At 41.8% G+C, this 12,260-nt stretch overlaps 1 protein-coding gene across 1 annotated transcript; it reads left to right on the top strand.

The window, feature by feature from the left end:
* The first annotated feature begins 470 nt into the window (after positions 1 to 470).
* On the top strand, positions 471 to 1,530 carry LOC123245343 (ELL-associated factor 1). The gene has a single exon (XM_044674202.1). It carries the CDS (start codon positions 479 to 481, stop codon positions 1,256 to 1,258), a length of 780 nt encoding a protein of 259 aa, XP_044530137.1. The 5' UTR covers positions 471 to 478; the 3' UTR covers positions 1,259 to 1,530.
* Positions 1,531 to 12,260: the final 10,730 nt, after the last annotated feature.

A 12,260-nucleotide genomic window follows, 5' to 3' on the forward strand; every position in this document is an offset into this window, starting at 1 on the left:
ATAATACCAGGCTTGAAGTCAGGAACACCTGAGTTTAAATCCAACCTGATTTGATCTACTATAAAATCTTCTCACTGTTTTGCTACATAAATGAGCTGTTTGCTGTTGGACAAGTCACTTAATCCCATTTGTCTCTAGTTTCCTTAAAAGTAAAATGGAGATAAAAACACCTACCTCCCAGGGTTGTTGAGAGAATCAAATGAAGTGTGTGTAAAGTGCTTAGCACACTGTCCACATAGCTGCGGTTGTTTATCTTTTATTTTTGAAGAAGACCAATGACATCATCCGGGGAAGTCTTGAGTTGTAGGAAAAATAAGACAGAATTATGCAAAGCCAGCCTGATTCTCTCTTCCAGAGTCATGGTAGAAGAAAAGTCAAGATAATAGGTGATGGAGGGCGGGGGCGGCGCTGAGGAAGCCGGCGCAAGGGTAGGGCCGAGCGGCTACTGGAAGCCACTTCCCCCGACGGGGAGAGGGCCATGAACGGCACCGCGAACCCGCTGCTGGACCGCGAAGAACACGGCCTGAAGCTCGGCGAAAGCTTCGAGAAGAGGCCCAAGTCCTCCTTCCACACCATCCGCTATGATTTTAAGCCAGCATCTATAGATACTTCGTGTGAAGGAGAACTCCAGGTTGGCAAAGGAGATGAAGTCACAATTACACTTCCACATATTCCTGGATCAACACCTCCAATGACTGTGTTCAAAGGAAACAAAAGACCCTATCAGAAAGACTGTGTTCTCATCATTAATCATGACACTGGGGAATATGTGTTGGAAAAGCTCAGTAGCAGCATTCAAGTCAAGAAAACAAGAGCTGAAGGAAGCAGCAAAATCCAGGCCCGAATGGAGCAGCCCCCTTCTCGAGCACCACCACCTATACCATTCAGAGCCCCAATGAAACCACCAATTGGACCAAAAACGTCCCCTGTGAAAGATAACCCTTCACCTGAACCTCAATTGGATGACATTAAGAGAGAGCTGAGAGCAGAGGTTGAAATCATTGAGCAGATGAGCAGCAGCAGCGGGAGCAGCTCCTCAGATTCTGAGAGCTCTTCAGGCAGCGATGATGACAGCTCCAGCAGCGGAGGAGAAGAGCCAGCTGCCCGTGCCTCGCCCTCACAGCCTCCTCACCAGCAGTTCAGTCACAGGAACCCCATGGCCAACGGCACGAGCCGGCCCTCCGGAAATCACCAGCTGATGAACACCCTTCGAAATGACTTACAATTGAGTGAATCTGGCAGTGACAGTGATGACTAGCGCTAGAACTTCCTACATCCATCTCTTTGGTAGGAGAACACGTGGAGGCAGCAGGATGCTAGCAGAAAGCCCATCACCAAGGAGAGCGCTTGGGGGATTAGTGATCACTAAGGAATTGGAGGGGGGATCCAAGCCTTGTCACAGAGCCCGAGCAGGAGTGCTCTTGTATATATTTTGTGAATATCTGTTTTAAAAGTTTTACTTAAATCTCTAGAGTAAATGACTAAGAGGGTTTTGTTGTTGTTTGGTTAATGTTGTGGATGAAAAACCTGAACAGCTGGGGGATGGTCTTGGTTATTCCAAGATTGAATGATAGACATCCTTGGCAGTCCCTAGTTATGTCATCTTCATTGCCAAAACAAATTATTTGGCTTTTGGGGGGCAATCAGCACCCCCATAGAATATTAAAGCCACTTCAAATTATTGAGCACATGGAGAGAAAGGTTGTAGACTTCCTTGGCTAACTAGACCTGACTATAGGCCAGTGGAGACAAATTTAGACATAGACTTGCCAAGGTAGAGAGGACATTGTTTATGATCCATGCCACACCCCTCATTTTCCAAAGGAGGGTAGACTTAGACAGGCAGAGGCACACAGCTAATAACAAATGGGAGTAAAACCCAGGGCTCCAGCACTTTCTCTATTGTACCATAATGCGCCTCCCATTCTATTTAATTAACCAAATATTTATTGAATGCCTACTGTGTGCAGAGCTTAGGTATATAGTAAAACCAATGATCTGTGTACATAGAGCAATCAGATACATATTGGAGCTTTGTACCTAGACTGTGAACGTCACAACTGCCATTTAATTCTAGTTTGAATTTGAGCCAGTTAAAGTTGGCTCTGTACAGGACAGAAGAAGCCCACGTTTGGCTGCAGTGCCTGGATGACATTAGAGGTTTGGGTACTGAGTTGTTAAGGGAAACCCATGAGCCCACATTCATCTTTCATTAGACATGATTGATTCAGTGGATTTTAAAAGGAATGGGTTTTTAAAAAAAGAAATAGGAATGGACATGAATATAAGGGTTAGAGGAGAAAACTACTGAATGTATAAACTGCAAGTGAGTTTAAAAGAAAAAATGCCAGGAAAGAATTTGGAAGCATCAAATGAGAGTACTGTAACTCCCTGATTTGGGGGATTTTTTTCCTCCCATGCTTTTATAAAACTATGTTTAAATTACAAGTTGTATTTTTGTATAGCTGGAAGCAAGACAGACTATTCCCTTGCTTGTACAAATCTTCAGCAAAATGCTTAAATTACTGATGAAATGGAAAGATTGTTCTAGGACAGCAATCCTCAGTTACAATTAAGTAGGCCTCCATATGGTCTAAATGAACATCCTGTTACCTATAATCAGAATACAGATTATTTAACATGAAAAAAAAAAAAAGATAATAGGTGATGGCCCAAGATACAGTGGATCACTTTGGCATCTTCCATATCTGACCAAGCTCTAAATGCTTCACAGTGCCAGCTTCAGCTGCCTTCATGGCCATTGGAATAAATTGTTCTCATCTTCCCATTCTCCCAGGAGTCTTCACATGCTTGGGGTAGACATCCCCCTAACTCACCAGAGGGTTTGTGGCTCCTCAGTTACTCTCAACATATTTTAGCCCATCTTACCCAGATGTGGCCAATACATATTTTATATAGCTTTTTGGAGCCACAAGTGAAAGTTGAGTGCCAAGTGGACACCAACCCTAAAAAGAACTTGGCAGAACACCTCCAGTAGTGCTAGTCCTCCTCAAATACCCATACATAGTAGGTGCTGCATGAATGCTTTTGCCATTCAATCATTTTAATCATATCTGAGTGTGACCTCATTTGGGGTTTTCTTGACAAAGATACCGGAGTGGGTTTGCCATTTCCTCGTCCAACTCATTTTACAGATGAGGAAACTGAGACACATAGGGTTAAGTGACTTGCCCAGGGTCACATAGTAAGTGTCTGAGGACAGGTTTGAACTCAAGCCTTCCTGACTTCAGGCCCAGCACTCTATCCACTACACTAGTGGATATGGCAAACTATGGCCTGCAGGCCAAATGCAGCCCCCTAAAATGTTCTATCCCGTTTTGGGACATTATTCCTAATCTGACAAATACAATGCATAGGATACAATACAATGAAACTTCAAAAGAGTTGCCTTAAAAACAGACCGACAGATGAACATTTCCTTTCCTTTGGCCCCCTCTTTAAAAAGTTTGCCCATCACTGCACTACACCATTTAGCTGCCTGACTGTAAATGCCAGCTCTTATTATTTGCTTTTAAAACACACTACAGGGGCAGCTGGGTAGCTCAGTGAATTGAGAGTCAGGCCTAGAGGCGGGAGGTCCTAGGTTCAAATCTGGCCTCAGACACTTCCCAGCTATGTGGCCCTGGACGAGTCACTTGACCCCCATTGCCCACCCTTCCACCTAGGAGCCAATACACAGAAGTTAAGGGTTAAAAAAAAAACAAATAAATAAAACACACTACAATTCTTTCCTTACCTGCTCTTTTCTTCTGCTCTTATTTAAAGACATGAAATCAGCCACTGCACCTCAATCCTGTGTGACTAATTTTCCCTACACAAATTTTCTACTAGGATATGGATTGCAATTGGCTAGAGCACTAAGTGCAGAAGAAGCCAAGCTCCAGTGTCCAACGAAGGCAGAGAAGTAAGAAAGCCACAATTTAAAGTTCAGGTAAGGGAACAAATGCATGGAAATTTGTTATCTAATCCACTAAGCATTTATTGTGTCTAACATATATGCAAGGCACCCCTCTGGGTGTGAGGATTACAAATAGTCCCTGCCCGCAAGGAGTTTACTTTATTTTGACATGTACAATATATAGATAGGTAAGAACGTATATGATTGGGGGCAGCTGGGTAGCTCAGTATATTGAGAGCCAGGCCAAGAGATGGGAGGTCCTAGGTTCAAATGTGGCCTCAGATACTTCCTAGCTGGGCAAATCACTTAAACCCCATTGCCTAGACCTTACCTTACATAGTATTGTTTCCAAGGTGAGGTGAGGTTTTTTTTTTTAATTAAAGAAAATTTTTAAAAAGAATGTATATGATTATGTAATGAAAGGAAAGTTACTAAGTAAATGTGCTTTTTTTGTTGTTTAAACAATACATAGGGCAGTCCTCTGTGAGGGGAAGAGGAAAGTCATACTGGGAAAAATTGTAATGATGTAAAACAAATACACAAATACACACACACACATACACACACACACACACCACCCCTAAGATCAAAAAAGGTTACATAGAGGAAACATCCAGTCTGAATCTTGAAGGAAGCTTGGGATCCTGAGGTAGAAGTGGGAAAACAAATATCCTAAGTGTAAGCCTGTACAAAGGTCCACAGATGGAACACAGAGTTCAAAGAACAGCAAATAAGCCACTTTGGCTGAAGGAGGAGAGTGTAAGAAGTCCAGAAAAGCGGCATAGAGGCAGATCATGAAAGGCTTTAAAAGCCAAACAGAGGAATTTCTATTTTCTCCTGTGGGCATCTTCAACAGAGGGAGAGGGGATTCAGACTTGGGCTGTAGGAAGATTATTTTGGCAGCTATGTAAAAAGATTGGAGAGGGATGAAAGTGGGAGCTGAGAATCCAAATTAGGAGTCTGTTGCAATAACCCAGGCAAGAAGTGATCAGGATGGAACTGAGTGAGCTATAGGACTAAATGGGATGAAAGAAGTTGTAGAACAATATACTGAAAAATAGAAGGAACCTCAGAAATTATCTGACCTTGCAACACCAGGTGGGGCAAGGGAGAGAGCCCTGGGCCTGAAGTCAGGAAAACCAGAGTTCACTTACTACCTGAATGACACTGCAATCCTTTAACCTCTGCCTCAGTTTTCTTAACTGTAAAATTGAGGAAAATAATAGCGCTTACCTCCCAGGGTCGTTGTAAGGATCAAAAATATTTGTAAAGCACTTAGCACAATACCTGACACATAGTAAATGCTTAACATTTAAATAGCTATTTCTTTTCCGTCCTAAATCATCAACCCTTTCTGCAACATTCCCATCACATGATCATCTGGCCTCTGCTTAAGACTCCAAAGAAGTGGGCAACTCACTCTCTCTCCTGTTCCACTTTTCCACAATTCTAATTGTTAGGAAGTATTTCCTTAATTTCAAGTTAGAACCTACCTCCCTGTAACTTTTACTAATTGAGCTTAGTTCTGCCCTCTGAGGCCAACCATCATCAGTCTAATCCCTCTCCATGGATAATTCCATAATGTTCACACTCAGTGGATAGTGTAGTCAGAAGAATCAAATTTAAATCCTGCCTCAGATGATTACTAGCTATGTGTCTTGGGGCATGTCATTTAACCTTTCTAGGCCTCATCTGTAAAATGTTTCTTCATCTGTAAAGTGTGAATAATAGTAGACCTAACTCACAGAGCTATTGTGAGGATAAAATGAGGTAACATATGTAAAGTACTTCATAAACTATTAAGTGCTGAAAAAAGGTGGGTAGGGAAGGAGAGAAGCTATACATGCAGGCTTGGTGATGTCCAGAGAATCAGGAGTACATCCTGGAGGAGGAGAAGGAGAAAGTGTAGCTGACTTGGGCACTTCTCATGATGAAGGTTCCTGGGAACATATGATCAAAGACACTCAACTAGAAAGGCATGAAAGACAAAATTATCTTAAAATCTGCAAATGGGAAAAACCTTTCCCAGACTTGGTCAATTATCGTGCCTGTGCACTATTGTTATTATCTACAAACCCAACCAAACCTTTTGTTCTTCACACAGATACCAGCCTAGAAAGTTGAGGAGATGTCCTGCACCAGAGAATGATGGTCCTCAGGAACTATTTGTATTTGCCAGAAGAGACTTAATTGACAGCTTGGCTTGTTATGTGGCCCCCAGGCTTGAGTTCTTAGATGTGAAGTGTACCATCCAAGGTCAAAGACTATGTATATGGAGCAGAACTCTAAGAATGGCCTGATAAAAAGCCCTGAGCATAATTTGATCAGTGCCATGTTGGATGCTGTTTGTCAGTGTCAGGTTGTCAATGCAGGGATCAGCTATGATTTCAACTTACACTCCAAGCATGGAAGGTTCATGTGGATAAAGATGCTTTATCCAGAATGCCACATGACAGTGGAACTGTAGTGATACCAGAAGGAAGTGTGAGAGTTATTTGTGATCTCTACAGAATTAGACTATAACCAAGTGGAAGTGTAGCTGAGTGCTTAGGACTTCCACCAGACAATATGCCAAGACATATATGGAAACCTTGATTCACTGAGCATTGAACACTTGTCTCAGGTGTCTATGGACAACAGGCAAGACGAAGGTGGGACTGATGTACTAAGAGAAGTGATACAAGCCAAAAAGCAAGGGAATCATGCTGAAACCCTCAAGTTCCAGTCTTGAGAAGGAACTCTGCTGTTGAGACAGTTGCAGAAGTTGGAGCTGTCCAGTGGATTACTGTCCCAGATTTTGACTGATCCCTTATATGGAACCATGAAGTAGTTGGTGCTGACCAGAGCATATTACCTATCTATAATAGCCCTCCTTGATGACTGATGTATCAAAAAATGACCCTCTAGTTGATAAGAAACAGATTTTTACTGGCCTAAGATGGCTGCAGATATCCCTAAGAAATGAGAAATTTGTGCCCAGTGTGTGCAAAGCGGATTTAAGTGTAAGTAACCTTGAAACTTATTTACAAGGACTTTTTTATTTCTGCAAGAAGGCAGTCAAAACACAGTATAATCCTGGACAAGTCACTTAATCCCCATTGCCCAGTCCTTACCACTCTTCTGTCTTGGAACCAACATACAGAATTGACTCTAAGACAGAAGGTAAGCATTTTTTTAAGAAAGAAGATAGTAAAATTATAAGCCATATCTTAATGATGATGGATTGTTTCACCAGGTATGTACGAGCATACCCAGCCAGGAACCAGAAAGTATCTGTGGTTTTGTTTTTGGTTTTGTTTTGCAGAAGAGCTACAGGGGCTAGGCAATTGGAGATAAGTGGTTTACCCAGGGGCCACTCTGCTGAGAAGTATCCAAGGCCAGCTTTGAACCCAGGACCTCCCATTCCCAAGCCTGGCTCTCTATCCAACGATAGCTGCCCCTTCTAGATCTACTTATGATGTTATATGTGTACCTGAAAAAATATAAATGTCTGTCAAGGTGACAATATTAGGCAATGCCCATGTGAAATGTGTCTTGAATGTAACTGAATATGTTTTATTGTCTCTTAGTTGAATATTCTTGTTTATTATTTTGCTGTTCTCTTCATTTGACTATTTGTTCTGGTCATGCTATTTGTTAATTGGGTTTTTTTATTTATTTGCATGTGTGCTAAGGCCATTTTATTATGCTGATACAGCCAGCTGGCTTTTCTTTGTTGTTTATGATTCTGTTGTTAGTTGGAATATGGATTCAAAGGTACTGCAGCTATGTCTGCACGAGCAGTACAGTGTCCTGGACTGTGCTTGGCAGACAACTTTGACATATTTATAACCGAAGTACCCTATCAGGTCATCTTTGTAGAGTGAGTGCTGTATACACTGTATATAAAACTAATCTCCATCCGTTTTCTTTTCTTACTTTTTTCAGTGAAGGAAACCAGGAAAATATTCCTTATTGTTTAAAGTGCTGGCGTGTGTTTGCTATAGAATCAGACTTGAAGCTTACCCCAGCTAATTCTTGCAAAAGAATGCAAAATTTTTCAGCCCATATTCCCTACTCCCCAGATAGGTTTGGTTGTCCTTGGAGGAGGTGTTGTACACACAGGGAGAGAAACTCCTGATTATCTGAGAAACTACAGGGAAGAAGTGAAAGAGACAGGGTGAGAAGAGAGGGAAGACCCCGAGCTGTAGACCTATGGGAAGAAGCTAGTACCCCAACATGTCTCATGATTAACACCACCTGAAACTCCAGCAGCTGCTAAAGCTGACTATGCCAGCAAGACAGGTCTCTTCCTGGTGGAGCTGAGGTTTCATCTTGCACCTGGTTCGCAGCCCCCCAACTCCTATCTATGTATTCTATTGCCACACTAAACTGTATGATTTCACCGATTATTGTTTTTGCTGCTTGCTTTGATACATAAATGTTTGCTAGCTAAAATGTGACTATCTTTCGTTTTTATTTTTTGTTTTTTAAACTTTACCATCTATTTTAGAGTCAATACTATCTGTTGGTTTCAAGGCAATAAAGAATTGTAAGCACTAGTCAATAGAGCCCAGGGTCACACAGCTAGTAAGTGTCTGAGACCAGATTTGAACCCAGAACCTTCTGTCTCTAGATAGGGCTTTCAATCCTCTAAGCCACCTCGCTTCCCCCTGTGACTATCTGGTTCATATGGAACTACATCTCCCTTTTATTCTGAACCCCTCCCCCAAATAATCATATCCTTAGGCTGCAAATATCTCATATGTGATAGAAAATATAATTCTAGTCTAGTGCTTCTTTAAAAAAAAAGCACCTTTATCTTCTGCCTTGGAATTAATACCAGGTATTGATTCTAAGACAAGCGTGGTAAGGGCTTGACAACTGGGGTTAAGTACTTGCCCAGGTTTACACTGCTAGATTTGAACCCAGGACATCCCACCTCCAACCTTGGTGCTCTATCCACTGAGCCACCTAGCGGCCTCTAGCCCAGATTTCTTTTAAAAATAGGAGAGTGGGGGCAACTAAGTGACTCAGTGGATGAATTACTACGCATAGACTTGGGAGGACCTGAGTTCAAATTTGCCCTCAGATGCTTCCTAGCTGTGTGATCTTGGGCAAGGTATTTAGCCCTATTCTCCTAACCCTTGCTCTTTAGAGTTGATACTAAGAAGGTAAGGGTTTAAAAAGTAAGGAAAAGAGGAGAGTGTAGTGGAATGATTGCCTGGTCAAGGATGAACCCTCCAGGATGAAGCTTCAATGTCCCTAAAATATAGGGCAGAATCAAAAATCCATGTTCTATGCAGATTACCTAGACCTTGTGACAAGGCTCTCTTACAGACTAACATGAGGTTACAGTAAGATTCTTATAGTTTTGTTTTTGTTTTGTTTTTCTAAAACCTTTACCTTATCTTAGACTCAATACTGTGAATTTGTTTTCAGACAGAAGAGTGGTAAGGGCTAAGTAACTTGGCCAGGTTCACACAGCTAGAAAGTGTCTGAGGCCAAATTTGAACTCGGAACCTCCAGCTTCCAGGCCTGGCTCTCTACTGAGCCACCTGGATGCTCCCTTTTATTTACTTTTGATGGTTTCTGTACTTCATAGATTCTTGGGTTGTTTTTGGTTTGTTTTTGTTTTTTACTATCCTGTATATCAAAACTTGCTATTTTCCATAGTTTAAAATGTTTGCTTTTTAAAAGAGATTAATTTGACCACACTAATGAATCAAATTCTTATTTCTAAATCTGCTCATCTTCTCAACTTTATCCAGATGACAGAAGGCTGGATAGCTCTATTTTGGCAGATAGCTTGGTGATTCCAGTCACATGAGATGGCAGGAAATGGAGTAAGAACCGCAAATCCCAAATCTTAATAATGGCTCCTAATTTTTAAGAACTTTCTTACAGTATTAGAGAGAAAGGTGCTCTTGCCCTGGCTCACTTTGGGAGGGAAAGCCAGTCCTGCCACCAGACCAAAGCCCCTCAGTGGTATCACCATCCCTCAGGGTGCTGCTCAGCATTGTTGGGGAGATGGGCAGTAAGGACCTGGGAGCAGACACCATCTCCCTACCACCCCCAAGGAAAGGAGCTGCCACCTCCCTTCTCTCTCCCCTGCTGTCAAGAGTGCCAATAAATTGTCTTGGCTTGACAAGAGGAAGATTTGCAACTGTTCTGCCTCAGGCATTTCCACTGAGGCATATCCCACCCATCACCCATCATGATCTCCAAAATACTTGTCATATATTCTGCTATGGGAAGCTATGCTCCAAGGCCTGAATCATCTTGGATCCTGATGCCAATCAGTGGGTGTCCCATGCAGGAGGAACAGGCAAGAGCTCCCACCAGCACGAGCCAAGGAAATAAGATACACAGGACTTGTAGAGGAATTTGAGAAGTCACCTAGACCAGATGGGGGCATCAGGACTCCTAGCTTCTGGGCTCTAACTGAAACTGTGGCCTGTGCCTCACGGTAGTTTCTAAGGTAGTGAGTTGATATCTGATCTTCTAACTTTGCAAGGGCATTAGGGGAGCCAAAAAATTTCTAGATCTCACATTATTCAAAATGTAAAAACCCTGTATACAAAATGGAACCTAAGCAACACCTAAAAAAAATTGAAAGTGTCCCTGAGGATACTTTTTCCTGAGGAGGGAGAAACCACAGGAATTCTTTTTTTTTTATTCTTTTTTTTTTTTTAAACCCTTAACTGCTGTGTATTAGCTTCTTGGTGGAAGAGTGGTAAGGGTGGGCAATGGGGGTCAAGTGACTTGCCCAGGGTCACACAGCTAGGACATGTCTGAGGCCAGATTTGAACCTAGGACCTCCCGTCTCTAGGCCTGGCTCTCAATCCACTGAGCTACCCAGCTGCCCCAGGAATTCTTTACCTAAAGCCTGGGAACTTGATTTTTTAAAATATTTTCATCTTCAAATCCAGCCTCAGATACTTATTAGCTGTGTAACCCTGGGCAAGTCACTTCACCCTATTTGCCTCAAAAAAAAGGTGGAAAAATGTTTTGATACCTGTATTTCAATATAATAGGTTTCCTTTATAATCCCATATATTTTATTATATGTATTTATAAACATTATTCTGGGAAGAAGAAGGTCTGTAGGTACCACTAGACTACTAAAGGGGTCCAGGACACTAAAGAAATTAAAGGGAATTATATAAGACCTCATGGAAGCAAGAGTTTTTTGGGAGTCTTGAAGGATGATGATAGAGTTGAACATTCCAGATATAGGAAACTGTAAGAATTTAACACGAATCTATACCATGCATTACTTTTTTTTTTTTTTTCCAGTTTTCTGGAATAGATTTCTAAATGCTTTTATTTAGCAGATCTATACACATTTCAGTTCATTTTTTTTAACATTTATAAATATTCATTTTTAACATGGTTACATGATTCATGCTCCACCTTTCCCCTTCAACCCCCCCTCCTGCACCCCCCCCCACCCATGGCCGATGCACATTTCCACTAGTTTTGTCATGTGTCCTTGATCAAGACCAATTTCCAAATTGTTGGTAGTTGCATTGGTGTGGTAGTTTCGAGTCCACACCCTCAATCATGTCCACCCCGACCCATGCGTTCAAGCAGTTGTTTTTCTTATATGTTTCCTCTCCTGCAGTCCTTCCTCTGAATGTGGGTAGCGTCTTTACCATAAATCCCTCAGAATTGTCCTGGGTCATTGCATTGCTGCTGGTACAGAGGTCCATTACATTCAATTTTACCACAGTATATCAGTCTCTGTGTATAGAGTTCTTCTGGCTCTGTTCCTTTCACTCTGCATCAATTCCTGGAGGTCTTTCTAGTTCACATGGAATTCCTCCAGTTTATTATTCCTTTGAGCACAATAGTATTCCATCACCCGCATATACCACAGTTTGTTCAGCCATTCCCCAATTGAAGGACATTCCCTCCTTTTCCAATTTGTTGCCACCACAAAAAGCGCAGCTATGAATATTTTCGTACAAGTCTGTTTATCTATGATCTCTTTGGGGTACAAACCCAACAATGGTATGGCTGGATCAAAGGGCAAGCATTCTTTTATAGCCCTTTGAGCGTGATTCCAAATTGCCAGCCAGAATGGCTGGATCAGTTCACAACTCCACCAACAATGCATCAATGTCCCAATTTTGCCACATCCCCTCCAGCATTCATTACTCTCCCCTTCTTTCATTTTAGCCAATCTGCTAGGTGTGAGGTGATACCTCAGAGTTGTTTTGATTTGCATTTCTCTAATTATTAGAGATTTGGAACACTTTCTCATGTGCTTATTGATACTTTTGATTTCTTTACCTGAAAATTGCCTATTCATGTCTCTTGCCCATTTATCAATTGGGGAATGGCTTGATGTTTTATA

The sequence above is a fragment of the Gracilinanus agilis genome, chromosome 4 (genome assembly GCF_016433145.1).
Source record: "Gracilinanus agilis isolate LMUSP501 chromosome 4, AgileGrace, whole genome shotgun sequence".
Taxonomy (NCBI): domain Eukaryota; kingdom Metazoa; phylum Chordata; class Mammalia; order Didelphimorphia; family Didelphidae; genus Gracilinanus; species Gracilinanus agilis.